This window comes from Emys orbicularis, chromosome 7 (genome assembly GCF_028017835.1).
Source record: "Emys orbicularis isolate rEmyOrb1 chromosome 7, rEmyOrb1.hap1, whole genome shotgun sequence".
Classification (NCBI taxonomy): Eukaryota; Metazoa; Chordata; order Testudines; family Emydidae; genus Emys; species Emys orbicularis.
The window spans coordinates 98,126,755-98,153,198 of record NC_088689.1 but is presented as its reverse complement, the minus strand read 5'-3'; the positions used below and the strand labels follow the sequence as shown (position 1 = coordinate 98,153,198).

The following is a 26,444-nucleotide window of genomic DNA, read 5'->3' as shown; positions in this document are numbered from 1 at the left end:
GGTCCAGTGGTTCAGGCAGCAGCTGGGGGCTCAGACCTACGTTCAATTTGCTGCTCCACCGCAGACTCACCTTGGGAAAGTTGCATAAAGCTCGTTCTGCCTCAGTTTCTTCCACTGTAACATGGGGACAATAGCACTGCCCTGCCTGCCAGATGTAACGATAACTTCATTAAAAGAGAGTGAGATGCGCAGACACTATGGTAAGAGGGGCCTATTAGTACCTAAAATAGACGTACAAAGTGGTCTTAGTAATATCTTTAGTATTATTCTCCACTCCATTCTTCCCTACCATTTCCTCACAAATGGCTTATTTAACCTAATCTTCCCTCCCCACCCCTCTCTATGAGGCTATCACCCATTCCTCAGGCATTTGCAGCCTCCCATTATGGCTTGGCTCAGAGGCTAAGACGCGCTTTGAAATAAATATATAAAAATATATTCTTACTAGCTGAGAGCTCTTTGGGGCAGGGACTGTCTCTCACTATGGCTGTTGGAGCCTCCCGGAGTTACTCTAGTACAATTCCACTTCCTCAAGCCAGCTCCTGCATGACTGGATCGGGCCCCTGCACGGATTGAAGTGAAGAGCTTGGCCTCGAAGCATAAACCTCTACTGTTCAAGCTGAACAATGAGGTTGCAGCAGACACAAATGCTCTGGGCCCTGCTGGGGGTAGGAGATGAACTCATCGGGGGCTAAGGTTTTTTTCCTGAAAGAAAGAACAGCCAGGGCCCTCTGTTGGAAATTTTTATTTTGCTGGAAAAGCCGTGGTCAAAACTCCACAACAGATTCTAACAGATAAGCTTCTACGCAAGCACTAGCTGCTTTGGAAACACCTCAGCCACAGTCTAGTCTCAGAGGATGTGGGTTTGAACTGGGATTCAGATCAACTCCCAAGACAACAACAACAAATAAATAAAGAGGAGACTTGGGATTCTCCATCCACAACGCTGAGAAGAGAAAGGAAATAATGACGTGAACTCTATGAGCAAGTTACCTGGAAGACAGTGAATCCCCACCCCAACCGATGCAGAACCTGAGCCCAGACAGGGCCAATGTGGAGTTAGGGGAAGAAAGGAACTATGCTTGCAAGTGTGGGGAAGTGCTCAAGGACTGAAAAATTAAGGAAAAAAAGATACAGTGGGTCACAACTTTACTGAAACACAAGAACCGCCATTAAAAATAAACACACTAGAGGCAGCCAATACCCGTCGCAGGCAGCGGGATGGTGGGGGAAGTAGGACAAACTTTCCCGTGTAATGGGAGCCCGAGGGTCCACCCGAGAATATGCTACCTGAAAGAAAGCACAATACAGTTTCAAAGGCTTATGTCAGAAGTAGCCACGGTGGCAAAAAGCCCAGAGATCTCAAGCCCACCCCAAGCCCTCGCACTGTCCACACACACAAGCCATGCTGGTTTAAAGTTAGCTTTAAACTGGTGCAAAGCCCTGGGTGGATGCTCCTATTCTGAAGTACTTTAAACCATACCATAACCAAGTCCATAACCAATTTACACTGAAATGAAATAAGCCTGGTTTAAAGCCCACCCACTTGTCTTTCTTGCACTTGTTTCTGTCAACCAGTTTAAAAATCACACCTTAAGTGAAAATTGGTGCAACTTTCTAGTTTAGATAGTGCTAAATCTCCATGGGAGTTAGCTCAACTTCACCGCAAGGTAGCTCAAAAACGAAAGGAGCACCTTGCCTAACACGAGACATGAAGTGTGGTCCAGTTGATCGGGAACTAGACTGAGAATAAGGAGACCAGTGCTCTCTTCCCCTCCCTGGGTGAGGAGGAGCCTGTAGAACTCCTGGTTTCTATTCCCGGCTCTGCCATTGAGCTGCTGACACACCTGGGCCAAGTCTTTTCTCCTCTCTGCACCTCTGGACCCGCTCCCAACCTATTTAGACTGCAAGCTCTTCAGGGCAGGGACTCTCTTTGTCTGCGGAGCACTAAGAACAGTGGGACTTTGATCTTAATTGGGGCTTCTACGTGCTACCATAACACTAGGCTGACTGGGCCAAATTACTAACACTTTAGCTTTATAGACATTGACGAATCTCCACAACAGCCCCTGGGTGGTAAGATGACAATAGTGAAGTGACTCAGAGCTTGTTACGTAGGGACACTCTGGAAAGTGAAGATGAATTAACTAACCGTGTGAATGTTAAGTGGATTAAACTGCATTAAGTCCCTGTGTGGATGCTCTTGTTCAGAATTAAAATAGCCTTACTTTGGTTAGCTTAATTCACTTCCAAAGTTAATTAAACTAAACTGAACTGAGGCCACTGTAGTTCTGAATAAGAATGTCCACACAAGGATTTAATGCAGTTTAATTAATCCACTTTAAAAGCTAATTCACAATTTTCTCATGTGTCCCCGTGTAGACAAACCCTTAGTTTGCTGTAGCTTAACCCTCACTACAGCCAACTAAGGACACTTCAATTCTGAATAAGAGTGTCCACATAGGGGGTTGATGTGCTTTTACTTCACACCTTCAGTTAATTAGTTTTAACTCCCCAAAGTGTTTCCTTGTAGACTAGACCTCCGAGTTAGACACAAGATTAGAACTCGGGCCTGCCTGCCTCCCAATGCTGCACTTCTTTCTCTAGTCTAGACCACACTGCCGCAGGTTTCACCCGCAGAAGCCAATGGAGCTACATCTGCTTCTGACTGTGCAGCACTTAGTGCAAATATTCAGCAGCAGGTACAAGTTAGCCCAAGATGACTTTGAAGTCCCTGGAGTTTAATTTTAATGCTAAGTGAAGTCTGTTCTGTGCTCTCACTCTGGTTCCCATTCAGCAAAGCATGTGCTTACATCCATCCCCATTCAGCACAGCACATGCTTAAGTTCCACTGACTCACAGCATGAGCTCAGTTTTAAGCACGCGGTTCACTGTCTGGCTTAACTAGGGCCACTAGCTACTATCACGTATATTCTGCTGACAACAGGAGCCAATGGCATTTTGGGAGGCCCTTTGCTCTTGCAATGACTTGGCAGCCAGAGTGCTGAGTAGAAGGTTATCAAACAGAATGAAGGAGTTAAAGTTTTAGCTAATCACTGCTTTGGGGTTTCATTGCCTTCCAAGTGTCACTCCCCCCACCGCCTACCACAATCTTGGACAATGCCCAGTTTTGCACATCCAACACATACTGACAGGTTACAGAGCTAGTGCATTAACAAACTGCCATTCACAGCCAAATTCCCACCACTCCACCTGTGGAATACTTTATGGGCTTTTACAAGACAGAGAGGTGAAGCTGGTATAAGAGCTCATGTCAGAGGCAAAATGTATTTGTTGATTCAGGCACTCCATTGGTTGAACACAGTTGTCCACATTAATGTGAGTTGTTTTGCTCTGCTGTACTCAAGATTCCTTCAAGCTAAAACAACGCAGCCCGAACTATCTGCTCTTATCACTGTTAAAACCTGAGGGAACTGAATCAAAGGTATGTTTTTAGAAGGCTCTTGATATTCCAGAGCAGCATGTGCATTCTAGCAGTCTCACAAACTTGAAAGCCCATGTATGATGATGATTTATAAATGTAAAGCCAGATGGGACCATTAGTATATGTGCTGCCACTCCCGCATAACACAGGTGACAGAATGTCACTCTGTTCCCCAACTTTGAGCCCAATACTTTGTGTTTGAGTAAAGCACTTTCCAGAACACAGCCAGGCTGGACTGGAGGCTTCATAAAATGGAAAATACACCACTTCCCTTGGGAGTTTATTCCAATGGTTAAATCAACCTCGCTGTGTAAAACTTGTGCCTTATTTCTAATTTGACTTTGTCTGGATTTAACTCTCAGCCATGGGTTCTTGTTCTGACTGTCCCTGCTAGATGTAAAAGCCCATTAGTAGCCAGGATTTTCTCCACATGAAGACACTTATACACTGTAATCAAGTCACCTGTTGAGCAGGATCTGGTTTGGGGAGACATAAGGGATGGGACTAGGATGACAGAAAAGGCAGCAGAAAGCTCCCAGAATTTTCTTTCCATTTGTGATTTCTGCCACTGCACCCAAACGTAGGGGTAAAGAGTGAAGGTTAAAAGAAGCCAGGAGCATGGATGGGGCAGGGGAGACAGGAGAAGATGAGCAGGGCTTGGGAAACAGACCCCTAAAACCTGCAACCCCAAGCCAGGAGTTTGGAGCAGGGCAAAAGGTCAGGCCACAGAGGCGGATTGCATAGCTATGCACCTGTGGGAAGAACAACCACCAGCGTGTCCATGGCATTGGAAGGGCCCTGGACAGCACCGAGTGTCAGCAGAGTATATGAAGGCTGTGGTGGCAATGGGGGCGAGAGATGGTTCAGAGTTACACAAAGGGGAATTAGTCAGGAGTAACAGGATGGAGCTAAAGGAAATAGCAGGTGAAAAACTGAGGGATAATATCCCAAGAGAAGCAGGAATCCAGGTGTTTGAGTTGCTTGGAACTGGACAAGACAAAAACCCTGAGAAAACTCCCGAGTTACAGTTGGTGCCAAGGTGAACTTGCTTCATGTTTTAAAGCTTTGCTTTGCAACCACAAGGCCTAACAACTTAAGTAAGCAGATTCTCACACAATCACATGACTGCTGGGGCTTTAACACCAACTATTGTGAGACTTGTGACACAGTTGTGAGAGTCGGCAATACAGAAGTTCCTGCCCATGTGAAATGTACTTTTAAGATTAAAGCGGACAGACTTTTTAAAAATTGGAGTTTACTCTTGTTGCATTTCACTGAAACAATGAAAACAGACTGGTTAACTAGACTTTGTTTAGTCTGTATCTACTGGCTCTCAGATGCTGCAAACAACCTAGGGAAAGATTTGTTTCATAAATCTTACTGGAATTTTAAAATAACAAACATCTCTACTGCCCCTAGCATTTTACAGGTTTTCATGCCACAAAGGACCTCCTGTAGTCAGGCCTAATTGGGCCTCCGGTACAACAGGCCAGAGAATTTCATCCTATCATGCCTGGATCATGTTCAATAAATTGCAGTTGAGCTGAAGTGTGGCCTTTAGAAAGATTTATAACCCTGATTTAAAGATTTCAAGCAATGGAGAACTGCAAAGGCTTGTTTTAAAATTAAGAAGTATTGGGGCCAAATCTGACTGACATTGTAGTTTCAAATGTTGTTCAGGGACAGAAAAAAGAAAAAAGAAAAAAAAAAGTCTATTTCCCCTAAGTGCTATTTTATAAGGCCCTTAAACAGGAAGATCAAAATCTCTGCCAGTTTTAGAGTATGCTGAAAGGTTAGCAGCATTTCCATGGTAGAAATAAGTATGCAAAAAATAATTCTATCCTCTTCTCAAGAATAAATTGCTGGGTGATTTCAAGGCCCATAAAAAAAGGCACATAGACAACACTTCAAATCCAGCATGGAGATATGGAGCTTGTCAGCTTTCCAACAGGGGAAACAGTGACATATTCCTTACTGACCTAGAGCCATTCTAGTAAGAGACTGATAAATATAGCTTTAAATCTGGAGTTGCTTTAAAGTCCAGATTTAGACTGTGTGCTAAAATAGCAAAGCAAGGTTGACACTGACCCCATACCAACTGAGTGCATACTGCCTATCTCAAATCATCTTCATTCAAAAACATGATGAATGAGTTAGGACAGGACAAAAGAGCTGGGCCCACTCAACACTGGTGATAGGGATTATTCTAAAAGACTCCATGCCCATCCCATGTGAATGCACACTTGTTCTGGCTGCTTTATGGTATAGGCAGTTCACTGAAGTGCAAGTACTCCATTAATGTGGTAAAGGTGTCAGGCTTTTACAAGCAACACTAACAATATGCTTTCACTGGGCTAATGTTGGTAGATCACAGACAGATGCTAGTGGAAACCCTGGTAAATCTTACTGTGCATCAAGCCCAATTTATACTCCTGCAGCACATACGTCCTGCCACTCACAAAGCTCTCACCTCCGACTCAAAACGCAGAGTACCGCGCCCTGTCCGCGTATGACTCCCGCTCGAACCGCTGAACGTCGTAGAGGGAGGCCCGAGCGACCGACGAGACTGGAGACAGCTGACAACGTTCGTAAGCGTATGCCTCTCCGACGGTGGTGGCCGCGGTTGCCGTGCGACGCAGGGGGCTTCTATCCCGGGTGTAATAGGTGGAGGACGCGGCTGCCGCAGCAGCAGTTGCAGCTGCAGCGACTGCTGCTGCTGCTCCCGGGGTTGGCAGCAGCGCTCTATCGTAAGGGTCTAGGGTAGTAGTGAGGCGATTGGCCATGGCTGTGGTGGCGGCCATGGCTGTGGTGGCGGCCATGGCTGTGGTTTGTACTTGGGAGTATTGCGCATACTGCGAATACTGGGCCATTGTTTGCTCTGCATAGGCGTCGTATGCAGATGCCGTAGCATAGGGCCTCACGCGATATCTTTTGTAGTAGTCGACCATTGCTCCATACCCATCATCGTAATACATGGTCTCCCCATAGCCCGCGGGGTAGGGAGTGCGCACCGCTCCGTACTGCTCATTATAGGTTTCGGTAAAGTCAGGCACTTGCCCCGTGCGATCTACCGGACACTCTTTAGACCAGTGCCCTTCTTTCCCGCACCGATAGCAGCCGCTCTTGTCTCCCATCCCAGGTATCGTCCGAAGCCGACTGGTGGACAACTGCACGCGCATCCGCTTGCCTTTAAGAAACAGACGCAAGAATGGTTGCTATAATAAACTGACGCCACATGGAAAACCGCAAGATTTGCAGTGTGCAAGAACCAAGTAACTCAACCATCTCGTTCCCTCAGCAGCCAATCAAAACCTAGCCTTTCCACAACCTTCCGCAGCACTCACAATGGGAAGGAATCCCGATTGGCCGAGGTTAACGGTTTTACAGTAAGAATCATGCCATGAATAAAAAGCAAACCTCTCCTGAAAAGTAACACTTGAGTGGCATTAAGGCCTGTTTCAGGAAGATACTTAGGCCCTGATCCAGATAGCTTCTTGACAGATGTGAACCTTTAGCCCTGTGAGGCTATTCATGTGCTTAAAGTTACACATTTCCGTAGTTCCTATCTTGATCCGGACTCAAGTCTGCTCCAAGACCGGAATGACAACTCCTTCCTCACACTGGTGAGCAGCTACTTATCCATCTAGGTACCTATATGACCCCTGTAGGGTCTGAGCGCTTCACAAGCATTAGCATCTTCACACCACCACTGTAAGGTAGGGAAGTGGTGTCATCATTGTATAGGGACTGAGGCACAGGGTACATGAAGTGACTTTCCCAGGGTCACACGAGGAGTCTGTGGCGGAGCCAGGAATTGAACCCAAGGCTCCCAAGTCCCAAGCCAGAGGCCTATTAGGCCATCCTTGCTACCCTGGGGAAATCACTGGGTCTTCTCTCATGCGTAAGTGCTCCCCAAGGTGACTATGCAATTCATAGCTTGGCTCTAGACAATTCTTTAATCCAGTCTCTGCCTTTTGAGATAGGGAGGTAACTATAGGGGATATCAGGCTTAAGAGTGGGTTTCCAGAACCTTAAGTTAGCTTTCACACACTCTTGAGAGTACTCCTTCCCTCGCCCCCATAGAGTTTACAAGGACAAGTGGCCTATTACTGTAACTCATGCGGTAGCTCACTCTTTCTAGGCCTGTATGCTACAGCTTCGGCTGTGCAGAACCTCAGTTCTATGCAATGCGCTTTCAGTTAGTCAAGCCAACTGTCGCTTGTATGGAGCTTTTCTATTTGGAGAGGCTGCACTCCTGAACCCTTCCTAGCATCGTCAGGGTCCAACAAGAGGAAACCCATGCAACAGAGAAAACTGAACAATACTATTATCTCTACACTCAACTGTCCTAGTTCAGCAGCCAGACCCCACAAGCACAAAACTCAGTTGAGTCAGCAGCTGCGTTCTGCACCCAGGAGGTTGGGATTTTCAACATGCTCAGTTCCTAGCTAAAGGCGAAGGCAGCTGGGAGTCTAACTCCTCTGAGCTCCTTTGAAAATCCCAGTCAACATGGCTAAACAATTGGGCTCAAAGTCCAACTTCTCCAAGAGGTAATATCAGACAGAGTGGGGCAAAAGCCACCTGCTCAGCTCCCCCGAGGTGGATTGAAATAATGGTAGCCAAGAGCAGCATGCAGTGTTGAGACCAGCAAGTTGTATCAGAAGAAATAAAACCCTCTGAAAGCGAACAAGGATAGGGTAATCAGGATAACACTACTTGCAACACAGTCCCAATGGCTTTATGGGAGACTGGATTCAGTGTAAGGGATACACAAGGCAAAGAGTGTGACAGCAATTGGGGAAGGTCAAGAACCGCAGCCTGGTAGGGAGGAATGGATTCTGATCCAGATGCAGTCGTATGCCATCTGGCCTCCCACTTAGCTTACAGCTCAGATCAGCTGTTTGAAGACAAAGCTACTCTTACAGGTTAACTGAACTAAGAATTAAAAGCCCTCTCCTCTACTGCTGGAGAACTCATCATAAGAGCTATATGTTCTCCTTTGAATTTTCAGTTGTGGGGCAGTTAAATCTCAATGTGGATTTTTGTCTGGATGGCCAGTCATAGAACACCCAGAAAAAGCAGCATCTGGACACCTTGTGGCCACTTAACCATTGAGGAATGTAAAAAAGATTTTCAAAAAGAAACATTTGACTAACTACACTCCAGCAATTTTAAGAAGCTGAACTACCATCATAGTGACAAGGAAGCACTATGGGTCTAGTGGGCAGACTGGCAATCAGGAGACCTGAGCTCTGTTCCCAGCTCTTCTACTGACCGGCTGGGTGACCCCAGGCAAGTCCCTTCCTCCTTTTCCACCTTTTGGCTATTCAGGGCAGACACTGTGACTCGCAATGTTTGTACAATGTCTAGCAAAATATGGCCATGATCTGAATAGGGATCTTTATGTGCTACTGTAATAGAAATAACTGTGGTGGTCTTTTTAATTTCTAAAGATAGAGTGTAGTAGGCTGAGCACAGCTGGCCATCTAGCAGGGAAAGTGGGTCATATTATGAAATCATGACTGACGAGAAGCTATCCATTTGGAGAAGACAACGTGAGAATGTCACCAACTCATCTCTGGCTCCTCAGAGACTGTTTTGGGGAAAGGGGACATCTATCTTCCTAATACCATGCTGCCAAAATTAGCTTCTCGGATTATGTGGATTTCTATCTGACAGAGAAATCAAGTATATTCTAATGTGTAGAGCAGAGCCATCGAACAGTACCCAGCACAACCCCAACTGGGTCCTTGGGCACTATCACAATATGAAGTTACTACTAATGGCATCTGTCCCATGAATCAAGGGGCCTGGGTAGTTTAACAATGTCTAACTCTTCAATGGAGCTTTCTATCTGTTACTTCACCTCATTTGTAAGTAACAGTATTCCTATTATTCAGATGGAGAAAGTCGCACAGAAAGGAGAAGGGACTTGCCCCAGGTCACACAGCTGAGCTGGGAATAGAACCCAGGTGTCCTGGCTCCCAGCACAGTGTCCTAGTAGTGGGCCACTCTAACAGCCCGAATGGATCTGCCCAAGAACTTGAATGAAAAAGGTTCTGGTGGCCCGATATCCACATCAGTATATACTGGCTGCTAGATTCTGGTGCGTCTAGAGAAGGGGTTCTCAATCTGGGGATAGCCAACAGGTGTCAGGGAGTCACAGCCATACTGCCATCCCACATTACTGACTGGGAGGAGTGTTCTGATCTGGAAGAGATTGAGAACTACTCCTCCAGGACACTTGGAAGAACACACTATAGTACCAATTGGACACCGACCACCTCTTTCAGGTAACATGCTTGGTGCTAAGCTACAATACCTCTTACCAACAGACCAAGCCTCCAACATATTAAGCCTGAAAAGGTGATAAGATTTACTGCTTAAGTTCCTACGAGTGTATTTGCAGGGGGTGGTGGATAGAATTGTGTAAGTGAGGAATTTACACAGGAAAGTCTGTAACCGCTGCACCAGCAGAGGCTAAATACAGACATTCCAGGGGACACTCATGAAATTGCAGAGAAATTCAAACCTACCAAGCATAGATAAGTGCCCACCCTCTTCCTTTGCTCATGCAAGTGGGTGACTAAGTGGGAGCAAAAGGATTAACAGTGCTCCTTGAACCATGGAGGAGACAGAGAGAGAGAGGTGTGTGTGTGTGTGTGTGTGTGTGTGTGTGTGTGTGTGTGTGTCTCTCTCTCTCTCTCTCTCTCTCCGAGCTTGCTGTCTGGGTAGAACAATACGAGTCATTACAGAATTAGCTGACACTGACCCAAATCAAGAGGGCCCAGCAAGACAACGATTCCCCAACAACTGAAGAACCATCACCTAACAGCAGGAAACCCCTGCAGGAGCAACATGTGAAGGGAGCTGGAGAACAAGATGCCAGGGGACTGGAATAAGGGCTGCCCTTTTGGAGCTCTAAAGGTCTGTCCTGAGGGGAGGGAGAGGAATGGAATCCATTGCAGCTTGGCTGGCTCACCATGGCATTGGCTCGGCCAGGATGGACTATAGCTTAACTTCTGCATCACTTTGCTGATCCTAGAATTTTCAGATTCTGTAGCCAGATGCAGTGGAGTTTTCTTCTAGTAAGTGGTGTTGAGAATCAGCACTATGGGCAATTCTGCTTTACGTGTTTATTGCTCTTTCGGTATTGCTAGGCACAAGCAAAGTCTGGCTCACCCCAAATCATGAGATGGTTTAGAAAGAATCATGCAATTTGAAATTAATACATTTTGGGTTCCTTTTACCAGTCTTCTGGTTGGAGCCTTTAGGATTCAAATTGTGAAGCTTTTCTCTGTCACTAGGAGGGCTACAATGGGATGGGGGACCCTGGTCTTGGAGGACACCCATAGGCTGGTGGGCTTGACAGCAGCAGGTATTCTTCTGCCTGAGCCTGCTGGCCTTGGTGTGGAATGCTCCCCCTTTACAAGAATGTGGTGGTTCTGTTCCCGGCAGTCTGGACAATGCCACTTTGCCTGCTGACAGCCTGTGCTCATGGGTAGAAGCCCCTGAACACTCCAATGGAGCTGCAGAAGATAGCCCTGGGTGAACTGCTGGCCAGGCCAGCTGTGGGCTGCAGCACTAGGAAGAAGGGGCAATTGCTTTGTGAAGTTACTGGCAGCTTGTCAGGGAAGTAGGCAGCCAGCTAGAGACTTTTAGCAGTACACAAGAGAGGCCTTCCTTCCAGAAAAGAGGCAGGATACCACAGGCCACGTGGGGGAAAGAGGACAGCAAAGAAAAACTCTTTCATAGAAATAATAGAAATGTAGGACTCAAAAGGACATCGACAGGACATCTACTCCAGCCCCCTGCACTGAAGCAGGACTAAGTATCACCTCACCATCCCTGATAGGTGTGCCCCATATCTGTTCTTAAAACCTCCAATGATGGAGGTTCCACAATGTCCCTAGGTAATTTGTTCCAGTGCTTAACTACCCTGAAAATTAGGAAGTTTTTCCTAATGTCTACAAAGTAAATACCCCCTATTGCAATTAATAGCCATGGAAAGGCCTGAAGAAGCTGGAGGTAGATAAGCTGAGGATATGTGCCTCAAACAGCCTCTTAAAACACCAGGAGGGGTGTGTGAAATACTGGTTTTTCATTGACACAAAAGCCAAGCTGTTTGATCATAGACAGAAGCAGCCATGCATGTACCAGGAAGGCCATGCAAATGTCCCTTGACTCCATGGCACTTACTATGCCACAGGTGTCTCTTTCAGACCCATCTTCGACCAGCCCAATAAATCCAGACCAAATTATGCACCAAAGACATTCTACTCTGAAGCAAGAAAGAGCAAGCACCATCCTTTGTCAAGTCACAATGGAGGACAGTGCAAAAATCAAGGAAAGTTACATGATATTTTCCAAATAAATGCTATTCCTCCCACCACCACTTCCACTCCACAAATGCTACCCACTTACCAACCCCGCTCCACAAAATATTTCCTTGAGGAGCTTCAAGTTCTAATGAGAACTCACTGATGTCATACCTGACACTGTGTAGAACAAGACCGCCCTTTTGGAAAACTCACATTAAACTTGAAAATCCCAAAAGCAGCTGCTAGGAGGTGGCATTGAGAAGATGCTTCTGCTTTTTGAAGGACTTCGCTGTTATTTTAAAAACCTCACTCATAAACCCTCCCCTAACTACTACCTTACCCGAGAGAGAAGGCTACCAGCATAATTCCACCCCAGAATTAGAATAACGTCAGATAGCTCAAGCCAAGGACTCTGCCTGGGCTAAAAACAGCTTTACAAAACCCCAGAGGAAACATTTCTACTACATTTTAGTGGAAAGTGTGTTTGGATTTGACCATCATAGATTAAGGCCTGAAGAGACCATTCTGACCACCAAGCCTGACCTCCTGCCTAACACAGGCCAGAGAACTTCACCCAGTCATCCCTGCATCCAGCCCAGAGGTTCTGTTTGAGCTCTAGCATAACTTTTAGAAAGACATCCAGTCTTGATTTAAAGACTTAAAATTCAAGGTCCAATAGTTTGCTCTTCCACCTCAAGGGCTTCTCCAGCATTTGAACTCAGAATCTCTGGTACTGTCCATAACAGCATAACTCTAGGCCAGCCATTCCTCTCAGATGGGCCTGCTCCTGTCCCATTTAAGCCAATATTTTGGTCTTGATTTCAGTGATCAGGCCAGCATCTGTAGCACCAACATAAGCTAATCCATGAGTTCTCGCAACAAGTTTTTTGGTGGCCTCAGAATGCGGTCACCAACTCTCACTGGTGGCCACACTGATCCTTTTTTCCTAAAATACTTAATTAATTTTAGGAAAAGCAATTAAATATGCACAGATACACATCCAAATCACTGTAATGTACATTTGTAGGGTTTTTTGGATTGGAGCCCGCTGCCATGCGGCCGGAGCTGTGGGTCAGTGCCCACGGTTAGTGCCTGCTGCCGCATGGCCAGAGCCCAGAGCCGGGTGCCAGAGCCCAGGAGTCAGCACTCGCTGCTGTGCGGCCAGGGGTCTGCAGCCGGGGCCAGCTCCCACCACCGTGTGGCTTGAGTCTGGAAATAGAGCTGTGGGTCAGCACCTGGTGCCGTATAGCTGGGGCAGGAGATCAGCACCAGGGGCTAGGGCCGCATGGCTGGAGCCCGGGGCCAGCGCCCGCCACCGCATGGCCAGAACTGGGGTTGAGAGGCTGACAGAAGCTCCATGGCCAGAGCTGGGAGCCAGTGCCTGCTGCCACGCAGCTGGAACCAGGGGCTGGAGGCTGAAGCCCCACAGCTGGAGGCCAGGCAGCATGGCCAGAGCTGGGGGGGGGGGGGGGGGGGAAGAGACAGTACCCGCTGCCCTGCGGTTGGAGCCCGGGGCCACATAGCCAGGCTCCTGAAGTTCCGCCACTGGAGCCTGCCACACAAACCTCTTCCCCCCAAGGTGGGTCAAGAACTCACCTTGCTCCTGCAGCGTTGTGCCCCACCTCTCTCCAGAAGCGGTCCAGGGCCAGGAGCAACAAGGAGGGAGGGGGAGGGGCCGATGCTTTGCGCCCCCCCCCCCCCCCATCAGTAGCATAGCTAGGGGCGGAGCGGGGCAGCGGCCGCTCTCCCACTGAGCACAAGTGGCGCCTTTTAAATTTCTTGGCGCCTTTTAATTTTTAACTCACCCGGCGGCGCTCCGGGTCTTCAGCGGCACTTCGGCGGTGGGCCCTTCACTAGCTCCGGGTGTCTTCGGCGGCACTGAAGGACCCGCTGCCGAAATGCCGCCGAAGACCCGCGGAGCAAGTGAAGGTCCCGCCACCGAGGTGCTGCCGAAGACCCGGAGCACTGCCCCGTCAGTAAAAGCGCCGCCAGGTGAGTAAAATAACCGCAGCGGGTGGTGCCTTTTTTTGGGATCGCTCCCCCTGTTCCCTCTACCTTGCTACGCCACTGGGCCCCCATTACCACCCAGGAGGCTGTCGTGGCCACACAAAAAGCCCCTGGTGGTCGCATTTGAGAAACGTTGGGCTAGTCTATTTTCATTGTCCAAAAGCAAACAGAATGAATACTGGTAGTAAAGGAGACTGATGTGCCTTGTATCTTACTCACCACAGGATTGCTGGGCACAAGGGGAGTAAATACAACCTTGAAATGTGGTTTTTAACCCTATGGTTCCACATGGAGGTGCTGATTCCACCAGTAAGAGAAGCAGGACAATGGCGGAGCTCATTCCATGTGTTGAGGCAGTTACATTTCACATATGCAAGCGTTTAATGTGAGGGAAAACTGACAACTCATGGGGAAAGGTGAGATTTTTCTGGTAATTATTCAATTAGCAAGACTGGGGATCAAGAAAGACAATCCCCTCACCCCAAGCAAATCACTTCCATCTTTCTCCTCTTGTCCTCAGAGGTTAGATTTGGTCCCACTTCCCTTGCTGCCCAAACTCCTTCAGCCCCACTGCACACTCCTACAACTTTGTTGTAGCGATGCTGGAGCCAAGTTTCTCCAGTCACTGGCCTCAGAAATCAAGAGCTGAGTGAGGTAAATTTCAGAGCCTACCAGGGGAAGCAAGGACTGACACACACACAAAGCCTCCCCCTTCAGGAGAGAAGGATCCTGCTCAGCATGTTTGGCTCTTCCTGTTTCCCTGGAACAGCTACAGGGATGGTAGGGAAGGCAGGTTCGACTACTCACTTCCTCCATGTTCCACTGCCAGTGACCAAGCTGAGGAAGGGAAGACCCATAGGACCCTGTACTATGCTGACTTCAGTTGGGGCTGCTTTACGGGTTTATGATGGTGCACAGAAGAAACTCCCCATTCAAAACCCACAAAGCCACCCGCATTGTCCTCCTTTAGACTATCCTCTGCTGTGATGCCTACAAGACATAAGAATGGTTAAGAGGCTGCCATGCTGGGGCAGCTGCTTGTTTCACTGTTACCTTGTGTTCTCCACATCTCGGTACTGTATCCTCCTGCTATCTCTTGTCTTAGACCATAAGCTTTTTGGGGCAGGGACTGTCTTGCTATGGATTTGCACAGCGCCTAGCACAATGGGGCCGAAGCCTCCAGGCATACTACTGCAATGCTCTGTAACTGAGCAGGAAACTTAAGGCCCCACATAATGTATCTTATAAAGTGGCATTATCCAGTTAACTCCTCAGACGACACTGAGTCCGGCATTGCCACCTTGCCCAACATTTCCATCTTCTTTCAGCAATGTGAGAAACACAAGACAGGAGGGAAACGGACGGAGGGGGGGGGAGTGAGACCCTCCCAGAACAGGGGATGGAACAAGAGACAGGGTGTCTCCCATCCGCTCCCCGCACCTCACAGGAGTCTCCTATCCTCCCACTACTGTAGATTTTTCATCCCCTCCCCCGCCAACCACACAGGGGGCTGGTACTACAGTGAAATCTAGGACGAGCAGCCCAAACATTCTACAAGATGTAAGCAACTCAGGGTAGAAGAAACAAATGCAAAGTCCTCTGAGGAATAATGGAGTTAGGTTGGTTGAACAGTGCACAGACTCAAACAAGTCTTTCGTGGACTCTCTAATACAGAATCTGGCTCGCACAGTTACCTTGTAACACTTAACGTCAGGAGTGAGAGCTCACATCTCGAGCAGACCCTCCCCATACCTTGGCTTCACACTCAGAGATACAGCCTCGCCATCCTGCATTCCCACCTGACCTGCTCTTCTGGACAGAACCTGGCGCTACCTAGTCCTAGTGAAGGCTGCACTTTCCCTGGTTCATGTTTCACCTTGGAACTCTGTGTTGTCTAGGCCCCTGATGGCCTCCACCGCATCCTCAGCCCGCTCCATATGCACAAAGGCATAGTCCTTCACTATGTCACACTCGATTACCGGGCCATACTCTTCAAACTTGGCCCGCAGCTCCAGGTTAGTGCAGGTGGTGCTGATGTTGCCCACATGCAGCTTGGTGGAGGCCTTGCTCTTGTTCTTGCTGGCTTCCACGTTGATGCAGACACCATGCAGCTTGTGGTGATGCAGGTTACGGATGGCATCTTCGGCCGCTGTCTTGTCTTCGATGTGCACAAAGCCATAGTTTTTGATGATGTCACATTCCAGCACCTTCCCGTACTGCTCAAAGAGCGACCGGATCTCTTGCTCCGTTGCCTCCCGGGGCAGATTCCCAATGAAGAGTTTCACCATCTTGGCAGAGCCTGTGGGTGGAATAGTTGAAGATGAGGCACTAGCACAAGTAAGAGTTTGACTTAGTTTCCAGTGTCCCTTGCCAAAAGACATCAGCTGGGGATAAGGCAACACAGCGCCGAAAGACTTGTTTTTAAAGGCAAAGAGATTTAATTTGTTTAACAGAAGCCTCCTGTTTTCAAATATCAGCTCTCAAGTTATATTGTCAGACTTAAGAGGGCCACTTTTTATTCAGCTAGTTATTCTTTAATTGTAACTAAACATAAAGTAATCTGCAATCATTGAGTGGTTATTCCCAGGACTCTAGACCAGTTCTGGGCGGGGGTAAGGTCTAGTGGGTCCAGTCGTTAAAATGGGGGGTGGGAGGGAGGCTGGGCGTTAGGCCTTCTGAATTCTAGCCCAGCTCTGGGAGGGGATGGGGTCTAGTGGTTAAAATAGATGAAAGGGGGCTGGGAGCCAGGACTCCGGGGTTCTTTCCCAATTCTGGGAGGGGGTGGTCTACTGGTGCGGGGTAGGCCTGGGCGCCAGGACCCCTGGGTTCTATCCCAGACCAGTCCCATTTGCGGGGGTAAAGTGGGGGACTGAGACCCGGGTCTCTCACCAACAACAACAGCTCTTCCCCAGGCCACGGTCTTGTCTCGATGACGATAACAAAATGGCGGAGCCTCGTACCCGCTCCGCCCTGCCATTGACCTCGTCTGCCCCCGCCCCATTCTCCCAACGCCACGCTCCTATTGGTTTCCGGTCGCTATCAGCGAGCCGTTATTGGACAAGTAGAAGTTTACGTCACAACAATGAGTTGTGGGGACGACCGGCCGTCTGTACCGTGGGCATCCCAGCCAATGGCATTCCGATAGGGGCGGGTTCCGGTCACATGAGGGGAGTGCAGCCAATCAGGGCTGGCGGGGAAGGGCGGGATCTCTTTGCGTCGTGCTTGTTCCGGGGTCTGGGCCGCTGGAGCTGCGGCGAGACTGGAAGAATTGGGTTGCGGTTGCCGACTGGGCACAGTGGCTTCGTGCTACCCGCGCCCTGCTCGGCCAGTGGCCCCTGCCCCCTTCTCGGGCGCCTCCTGCCCCTCTTTTCTGGGGGTGGGGGAGGTGCCCGCTGGCGGCATCAAGACCCCTAGGCGGTGTGTAGATGGGCATCTCCCGACACGCCCAGCTCGCACCTCCCACCCCTGCTGGGGGTAGGGCTCCTGCCTGAGGGGCTCCCTGGCAACCGGGCTGCGCGACCTGTGCTGCCACCAGCCCTTCTCCCGCCCTGGGGGTATGGGGGTGGATCTCCTTGTTTCTCTCCCTTAGCTACGCTAGGGGTTGGGAGCCCCGGGACCCGCTAGGCGTGGGGTGGCTCCTGCCCCCGGGGCCCGCTAGGCGTGGGAAAGATGTCGGAGGCAGTGCTGTTGCTGCGGCGGGTGCGGGAGCGCAGCAGTGAGGGGGCCACGGGGGCCCGGAGGAAGCGGAGCAGGCGGCGCCGTTTCTACCCTGAGCACCGGGTGTACCGCGCCCGCAGCTCCTTCCTGGACCTCAGCGAGGAGCAGGTGCTGCGGCGCTATCGTCTGGACAAGGCAGCTATTGCGGGGCTCTGCAGCGAGCTGGGCTCTGACCTGGAGAGCCTGACAGGTCGCAGCCATGCCCTGCCGGTGGCCGTCAAGGTGACCTCGGCCCTTACCTTCCTGGCTTCAGGCTCCTTCCAGACAGCCACACGGGACACTACAGGCATCAGCCAGTCAGCCATGTCCAACTGCCTGGCCCAATTCCTGGAGGCACTGCAGCGCCGGGCTGCCCGCTACATTACCTTCCCTGTCCCAGTCCCCACGGCAGGGCATGCTGAGGGCCGCTTCCCTGGGGTGCTGGGCCTGCTAGGCAGCATGCATGTGGCGCTGCGGGCCCCCTCAGAAAACGAGCTTGCCTACCGCAATGCCCGCAACTACCACTCCATGAACATGCAGGTGGTGTGTGATTCCCATGGCACCATCATCAACGTGGTGGCCAAGTACCCTGGCTCCTGCCCCAACGCCGCCGTGCTGGAGAACTCTGCCCTGGCTCGGCTGCTTGACGGAGCCCGGCTTGACGGGCTGTGGCTGCTGGGTGAGTCAGGACAGACAATGATGCTCTGGGGGGTGGGCAACCACAGAGGCCTCTCCATGGTGGAGCAGCCCCCTGACCCTGTTCACCGAACATAGTGATCCCTCACACCCGGCACCTGGCGGGATGATCTGTATCTCAGCATGACTGACAATAGGTAAGAAGGATGGTCCAGGGAATAGGGTGCTGAGTTCAATTCACCACTCTGCCACTTACCTGCTGTGTGACCTTCAGCAAGTCACTTAATCCCACCCTGTGCCTGTAAAAGGGACTTCTCTGCCTCATGGGGGTATGTGGGTAAAATGATGAGGTGCTTGGACACTCCACTGGCAAGGTTCATCTAGAAAGATAAGAGCTGTAACTGCTCCCAGTCTGAATACGGAGCAGACTTAGACCCTGGTAAGTACTTAGCACACAGGTACCTTTCAGCCTATGAACAGTCCATTGGCTGTAATGGGACTAGTTAACGTATTTAAGAATGTGCGAAGATGAAGATCTAAACTATGTGTGGTCTTTAACAGCGCATTATGGGGCTGGGGTGGGAGTGCTTTGGTTTCATTTCCCCTAAAGAAAGGTGGGAGCTCAGCTTCCAAAGGCCTGGGGGAGTCTGTGCTAACATATTTCTTTTATCCTCCTTCTGTGCCTGCAGGAGACCGAAGTTACCCGCTGAAAACATGGCTCATGACTCCAATTTTATTCCCATGTAGTCCGGGAGAGGAGAAGTACAATGCCATGCACCAGGAGGCCCTCTCGGTGCTCAAGCAGACATGCACCCTCTTGAAAATGCGTTTCCGCTGCCTGGATAAATCAAGTGGCTCCTTGCAGTACACCCCCCAGAAAGTCTGCCAGATCTTCCTGGCCTGCTGTATACTGCACAACATCGCCCTGAGCCGCAGGATGCCCTTAGACCTGGCAGAGGGGGAGGAGCTGGTGGAGGGGTCGGATGCTGACCCGGAGCTCCCAGTGCAAACCCCCTTTGTTCAGATCTCCAGTGAGGCCCGGGCAGTGAGAGCGCGAATTGTGCAACGATTCAGAGAGAGCCTGACCTAGAGCAGCATCCTTGTGCTGCACCAGCTGCTTCTGAAACAGCTCTTGGTGGGGAAAAGGACCAGCATGCCAAGTTTTTCCCCTCAGCATCTGGTACAAACCACACACTTCACCCTCTCTATAAGCAGCTGGAACGTATCTTATCCTGGAGCTGGTGGCATTCCCAACACTGACCTGTCCTAGGAAGAGCTGCCAGCAATTCCAGCTTCTGACACAGGATTTCACTGTGGGGATTGCATTTTGTTTAAAAATCTTGGTCTAATTTTTTCCATAGAGTAGTGACTGAGAGGATGGTTCCATGGGCCTGGAAGAAGCTACCACCTTTATGCCCCAGAGCTGTTACTGGGTGTGGACTGACAGTTCCTGAAGCCAAACTGTACTTGACTCTCACATGTTGTTGCTCTTTTAGTCTACCTGCGGGTGAGATAAAAAATTCGGCTGCCCATGGATTGCTGCTTGGCTGAAACTGGCAGTTCGGAGTGAACTGAACCCCTCCAATGAAAGGAGAGTAATGAATGGAAGTGGCCTTTATTGAGAGGCAGTGTTTCCTCCTATCCTGAGCAAAGCTGGGGATTGGAACTCCCCAAATCGTCATCCCTGCTCTATCCTTGAGGTGCCCAGCAGCCTTGGCCAAGTTGCCTGTGTAGGTAGGGGTTCTAGTGGTAGTGACTCTTCCAGCCAGGGAGGTAGTGAGGACAGGTTAGTCTATGTTCTGAAAATGTCCAAGCCCCAGCTTGGAAAAGTGTATGCCTGCAGCCTACTGCACTGTAAATTAAGGAGCCCCTTCTCAATGTCACAGACCATCCTGCTCCTGCCTTGTAATTCTTGAGGGCCCTGGCTAATGCCTTCATTTCCAAGGTAGGGTGCTATATGCTGGCAGGAGAGAGGGGTTCTGGCTCTTAGATGGCAGAAACCTCATTTCACCCGCTCTGCTCTGTTGGATGCCCCCTGCGCTCTGGTTCATGAAGCTGGGAATCCAAGGGGGAAGTGGTGAGCAGTGGGTTGGGGACTGGGCTCAGGGCCTGGGGCACATGATTGGGAGAATGGTCTCTGAGTGGAGGCATGGTGGCCCCCTGCTAGGGAGAGGCAGAGGCACAGGCATGAAAACACTGGTCTTCAGCATTCTAAAGGTTAACTGTTCCTCACCCATTTTCCAGTGCTAAAGTACTGATTGCCAAGAGATCAGTATGCCCATAGGATCGCCCTGACACTGCCCATGCCACTCTAGGGCAGCTTGTGGATGCAGGCAATGGGAGACAGCTAGAGCTGGGAGCGATTTGAGTGACACTGGAGAGCGCAGAAGACAGTTGAGGACACATTAATGTTTCTGTGCCCCATTTAAGCTCTTCTGCTTTATTTCACCCCCAGGGGAGCAGAAACCAGATGTACTACCAGGCCCAAGTCAGATGATGGCAACCAGAGTTCTCTCACTCTCAAAACTGGCTACTTGGTTCTCCATCTTAGCATGCAAAGCACCTGCTCTATGCGATCCAGTCCTTGTTGCAGGTGATGCTCCCTGCAGCATAGAGGAGGAAACTATTTTTTGTGAGGGGAAAATAAAGGTATTTTCTTAGAAATGTTTGGGTTGTTCTTGTTAAAGGAGTGTCTGGAGTAGAGAGGGGGGAGGCCAGAACCTGCATTTTATGCCTGGCTCTGACAGTGAGTCACTGCACCCACTTGCTTAATCTTTGCTTGCCCATTTGTAAAACTGACTGTCCTCAGAAGCTGGATGCTCCATCCATCGAGCTGTATAAATGCAGACTTACTTTCTTGGTGGAGTTTGCACCTAGGCACATCCCACCTGTCCGTCTACACCACTCTATGCGGGCTTCATCCTTCCCTTGTATATATATTATTTCCCCTGCCTGTCTCCATGTGGTTACTCCGTAGGAAGATAAGAACAGCTACAATATATCAGATGAGAGAATCCCTCTAGCACAGTATCTTGTCTCTAATAGTGATCACTACAAAAGGAAGGGCCAAGAAATCCTGCTGTGAGGGGATAACCTGTCCTCCTGAGCCATTCTCTCCTGACCTCAAGAGTTAGTGGTTGATAAATGCCCCGATGCAGGACTGTTTGGATCCCTTCTGGAACTCGTGGAGATTCCCTTTAGCCATATACTGTCCAACCCCTTTATGAATGTTGCTAAGCTGTTCGCCTTGATGATGTCTTGTGGCATTGAGTTCCACAGGCTAGGGTGTAGGAATGGCCATTGGCTGGGCTGTACGGTGGCCCATGTGTGTACCTGCAGCTGAGCTGAGCGCCCAAGCAGTTGGATAGCCTGGCCAGCAGCTGGAGCTTGCAGCCTGATCTGTAAATATGAGGTGCTCTTATCGCCAGCTATGAGAAATAGGCAGTTATTAAGTGCTACCCACAGGTAGCTTTCCCTGCACTGTGGGATATAGAAGTGGTGTCTCCCTTACTAATGCAATATGAGAAGGCACCAAGGTGCCTCTGACACAAGGGAACGCTGCAGCCTATCCCTGTCCTTGTGAAGCCAGGGTCCCATCCAGCTCATTTAGCCAGTGGGAATCTTCGCCAGCAAAGTCAGCTGTGGATGCTGTGTGCTGATTCTCTGCTACAGTGGATGCCTCACTGGGGCAAGGCTGCATGGCCTAGTGGATAAAGCAGTGGACTGGGACTTGGGAGGTCATTGGCCTGCTGAGTGACATTGGGCAAATCACTTCCTCTCTCTGTGCCTATTTTCCCTTCTGTAAAATGGGGATAATACTGATCTTTGCAAAGTGCACTGAGCTCTACAGATGAATAGTACTGTGGGATTGCTGTCATTAAAGCTGAAGGATGGTCTCTGTTTTAAGTTGGATGAATTCATAGCTGGGGCTGTAATTTTCCAGGCTCAATCTGTCCCTACAGGTGACTTTAATAGTTTGCAGCTGATGTGGTTGTGCCATTTTGAATAGGGTATGGAGGGGTTAATAGATATTTTCCATAATAAAATATTCTTGCTCCCTATGTTGGAAAAGTCCCCTTCAGCTGACACTGGGCAGGTGACATTGGGTCCGGGAAGAACCCTCACTGCAGAGCATGATCTTGTGGCGGAAGACATTGGGTTGGAGTGACTTCCAAGTATTCAGGCAGTCTGGTTTTGGCTGCCTATGAGGGTTGGTCTACACATGGACACTCTGGAAAACTGAATTAACTGAAGGAGTGAAGTGGCCTTAGTTTGCTGTAGCTCAATCTTCCTTCAAAGCCGTGCTGAGCTGTGGTATCTGGGCTGACTCCCAACTCTTCTTTCTCCAATGAATTTCCAGTTCCAATCCCCCCCAGCACTGAGGAGATGTGGGTACCATTTTTATAGCTGTGTTAGGTGGTCCCAGGCCCACTGGGTTCACTGATATGAAGTCCAGAAATGCTCAGTTGGATCATACAGTCCAACTCCTTGAACTGTATAATGTAGGCTGAAGAATCCCAACAAGCTCATTGCTTGTACCTACCATTACACTGACCAAGTTCCTCCTGCCCACTCTGGGCCTTTTAGAGAACGATGGCCCTTCAGAGAACAAACTCCCTAGGGCTGGGCTTTGCAAAACCTGACTCTGCTCCCATTACAGTCAGCGCGAAAATATCACTGATGTAAGTGGGAGCAGAGTTAGGCCAACGCTGAGTGTTTTGCACCCCATCTCTAGGGGGTTTATGGCCCAAAATAACTTGGTTTGTTTTCCCTCCCTGCATCATTCCTTCTCCCTATATGTCCCCTACTCCAGTGAATCGTCTCTCTCCCCCCATCCCAGTTCCCATCCCTTCCCGCATGGTGTTCCATACTTCCTCACAATTTCCTCCCCACCTTCTGATGGAATGCTCTGTCTCCCCTTCCCTCTTCTGGCTGCTGCATTCCACCTTGGGTGCTCCAAACACTGGCATCTGCCTCCCTGAGCCCAGCTTTGCTCCCTGGATTTTCTACAAGGATAGGCGTGTGAGAGATGCTGCTCTAAGCTGTGTACGCTGAGTCCAGAACAGATGCACCAGCCAGTAATGGATCCAGGGAATAATTAACTGCTCTGGCTTTGTAATGTATTTATTGCTCGTTTGGCACTTCCCTCACCCTCTTCTGATGATTCTCCATCACAGGGTGACTACAGAAGATCCTTACTTTGGCCTGGCAAGATCAGAGAACTGTCCCCATTGAGTCATTTACCCAGATGATCCGTTTTCCTTTGCACATTACGGGGATGGGGGAGAGAATCCCGCACTGCTGCCTACCTGAGCCAGTGGAGGTAGCTTCCAAAGCCTCGCCTCTCTCCCCATTTCTTTTGCCAGGGCACCAGCACGGCGTTCCTGCTGCAGCCAGTACAACATCTCCACTTTGTCCCACCGCATCTTCTCCAAGTATGGGCGGCCCTTGAAAGTCACTGTGTCATGGAACCTCTCCTTGATCTGGGGCAGAATGATGTAGAGGTCGGTGTCGCACTGGGCGATCGCTGCATACAGGCGGCCTCTGGTCCTCGACTCCCAGGTGCGTGTGGCAAAAGACTCAAGGCTCCTTTCGAAGAAGCGGTTTGGGTCAGAGGCGGTTTGCTCAAACTTCTCCAGCTCTACCAGCAAGCGCTCCCGTTCCTGGATACTCTTTGCTGCTTTCTCCCAGGCTTTGAGCATAGCTGGGAGCTGAGCATAAGACTGATTGGAGCTGTACTTAATCGCCATATCAAGCCTCTCCCTATCAGGGAAATGAAGAACTTCCCAGAGTCTCTCCAGTCGCTTCTGCAGCACTCTGAGGTCTTCAGGCTTACGGTCCTGGTCCTCAAAAGTCCCAAGCCCGCCAAGCATGATGGTGTTTGTGTTCCACATCCCAGGCATGTACTTCTCTCTCTTTGAGCGGATCTCTGCCACTTTCTGTTTTACCTCTCTCAGTGCTTCCTCCAACTGTTTCTTTTGGGCTTCATCTATGAAAAGTGGCTCCTCCCCCTCATTGTACAAATGAAATATCACATGCAGGTAATCAGACTCCTTGGTGGAGACATATTTCAGGTAGTCATCGGCGTTGAGGGCGGATTTCCACCACTGATACCAGGTGGTTTTTTGTTTACGGGCAATCATGAGGGGCAAACTTGATTGCACTGGTGTAGTGACTTTCTGGGTGCTGAACGGTCCAGCGGGCAGCAGCTTATTCAATTCTGTATTGATTACCTGCTCATTTTTCCTTTTGGTCAGTGTGGAGGAAGCCAAGCTGTTGGATAAGTCCATGTTCACAGCTGCAGGCTCTATCAAGGGTCCTTGGTCAAATCTCAGATACTCTGTGGGGATGATTTTTATCAGTTCCTTGTAAATTTCCCGGATCTCTTCCCCAGCTGAAAGGTTTGCATCCAGGTAACTCACTGTAGCAGTATCAATCTCTCCCAGAAGATCATTGTACAAGGGGCCGTATCTCTGAATAGCCACAGAATCAACAAGTGCTCTGTTGGACACTTGTAGGTCAGCTGCCTTTGCTACCATGCCATGGTGTATTTGAAGATTCACCGTGGCAGCTTGAGGGTGAGTGGGTGGTGCAAAAACTACCATATCTCTCAGCTGTTGCTCAGCCATCTCCTCTTCTTGGAGGCATCTAAGTGTCTCCTGAAGCTGCTGGAGTTTGGTTACATTGGCTCTGTGTCGTGTCAGTGCTCCAATGATGGGAGGCAGTTCTGCGTCCTCACTCTCATCTCTTCTGCTACCACTTCTGAGGAGGGAGCCTTGAACTAGCTTGCGAAGGTCCTCGGCTATGGCCATGGACTCTTCAAGATTGCCATCTGTTGCTGACTCAGCATAGTGACTGGGCACTATCGGTGTGAGGGGGCGAGGGGGAAGATGGATCCCAAGTTCATCTGAGAGGAGTTGCCCGGCTCTCATATTGGGCAATGAATGACTTTTTTTGGAAATGGAGCCAGCCTCATGCCTGACCCTCTTTGTGACTTCCTGATCTTCTGAAGCAGGGGTACAGGAGCAGGGTGTTCTCACTGCTACACATGGCAGGTTGGTAAAGCAACTGTCAAAAGTCTCTACATTAGGGATCAAGTGATGGACTCTGCTTAAGTCCAGTGGGGGTATCTCCTCGAGTTCTTTGATATCCTCTGCGATTTTCTGCCTGCATGTCTGCAGGTGGGGCCTCGTCAGTTTGATGAAGTGAGTCATGGTGAGGCCGAGGCGGCAGCCCACAGTGCTTCTGGCTGAGTGCCGGCCTCTCTGTGGTGGCCGTTTTCGCTCTGGCCGAGCTGGCTTGCTGTCAAGAAAAAAGTGGTTCTGCGGGGTCTTCAGCTCTGCAATGAGATGGCGCTGGATGGCAGCCATATTGAGGAGACTGGAGCAGTCCAGAGAGAGCTGGGCTGCGAAGCGGGTGAGGTTGGCATAGTCAGTGAAGACAGCCATGCCCCGGTGGAGCTCCATCAGGCAGAGATAGTGGAAGAAGAGGTGTTCAGAGACAAGTGTGATGTATGACACCAGATGCTGGTATAGGTCCTTGTTCTGCCAGCTCCTGAGGGCTGGGTTGGAGAGTGACTGACTGGCATCCTCCCAGGCAAATTTTACTTCTGCTAGGATGATCTCCTTGAAGACCTGTCCTGCCTGGCTGGAGATGGGCAACGACTCCCTGCCCAAAGAAAGGCGCCCTTCAATCAACTGGGTCAGAGCAGCTAGGGAAACGGGGATAGAGAATGCAGGCACTGGAGTCTTTAGGGAGCCAGATGGTAGCGTGTGGCTGGTCTCCGGGGTGCTGGGAGGCTCGGCAGAACTAGTCTCCTGTGTACCATGGAGCTGGGGGCTGGGTGGGGGTGGGGCTGGGGTGGGCTGTGAGGCTCCTGGGGGCCCCTTTGAAGGAGGCTGGAAGAGGGAGAGCGGGGCCAGGATGTCCTGGTAGACCTGGTGCAGCGTCTGGGTCACTTCCTCCGTCTCCTCCAAGGCATAGAGATCCCAGGAGGAGCCAGCGCGGGGCATGACGGACACGCCCGCTCAGGGGCCCAGAGAGGACTCTGACCCTCGGCCTCCCAGCAGCCTCTCGTTCCCGGCTCCCAGCCCACGGAGGGAGGCAGGCCCCTGGGATCACCACAACCCCCAGCCGCTGCGTCCTAATCCCGGGGCTCAGCCCGGCCCTTGCTCGCCACTTCCCGGCTCAGAGCCTGGAGGGCGTCTCAGCAAGCAGAGTTTCCATGGTAACAGCGCACCGGAAATAGCTCGTGCCTTCCCTGCGTGATCTTTGGTGGGGCTCGGCGGCCGCTAGGCGGCGTCTCAGCTTCCGCCAATCAGGCTGGCGGCCGGAAGTGT

At 50.2% G+C, this 26,444-nt stretch overlaps 3 protein-coding genes across 4 annotated transcripts; 1 reads left to right on the top strand and 2 right to left on the bottom strand.

The window, feature by feature from the left end:
• Window positions 1-736: 736 nt before the first annotated feature.
• On the bottom strand, window positions 737-16,746 carry LOC135880836 (RNA-binding protein 4B-like). 2 transcript variants are annotated; one of them, XM_065407194.1, is made up of 4 exons: window positions 16,663-16,746; window positions 15,650-16,072; window positions 5,916-6,632; window positions 1,206-1,290 (listed from the first exon to the last, which is right to left on the bottom strand). In XM_065407194.1, the coding sequence occupies exons 2-3, from the start codon at window positions 16,059-16,061 to the stop codon at window positions 5,923-5,925; spliced, it is 1,122 nt and encodes a 373-aa protein (XP_065263266.1). In that variant the 5' UTR covers window positions 16,062-16,072; window positions 16,663-16,746; the 3' UTR covers window positions 1,206-1,290; window positions 5,916-5,922. The 2 variants fall into 2 exon arrangements, with proteins under 2 accessions (XP_065263267.1, XP_065263266.1); XM_065407195.1 differs by lacking the exon at window positions 5,916-6,632 and having other exon boundaries at window positions 737-1,290.
• A 696-nt stretch (window positions 16,747-17,442) lies between these two features.
• On the top strand, window positions 17,443-19,195 carry LOC135881571 (putative nuclease HARBI1). Its single transcript, XM_065408231.1, has 2 exons — window positions 17,443-18,148; window positions 18,795-19,195. Exons 1-2 carry the CDS (start codon window positions 17,443-17,445, stop codon window positions 19,193-19,195), a joined length of 1,107 nt encoding a protein of 368 aa, XP_065264303.1.
• A 4,180-nt stretch (window positions 19,196-23,375) lies between these two features.
• Window positions 23,376-26,117, bottom strand: CCDC87 (coiled-coil domain containing 87). The gene has a single exon (XM_065408230.1). It carries the CDS (start codon window positions 26,115-26,117, stop codon window positions 23,376-23,378), a length of 2,742 nt encoding a protein of 913 aa, XP_065264302.1.
• Between the last annotated feature and the right edge of the window lie 327 nt (window positions 26,118-26,444).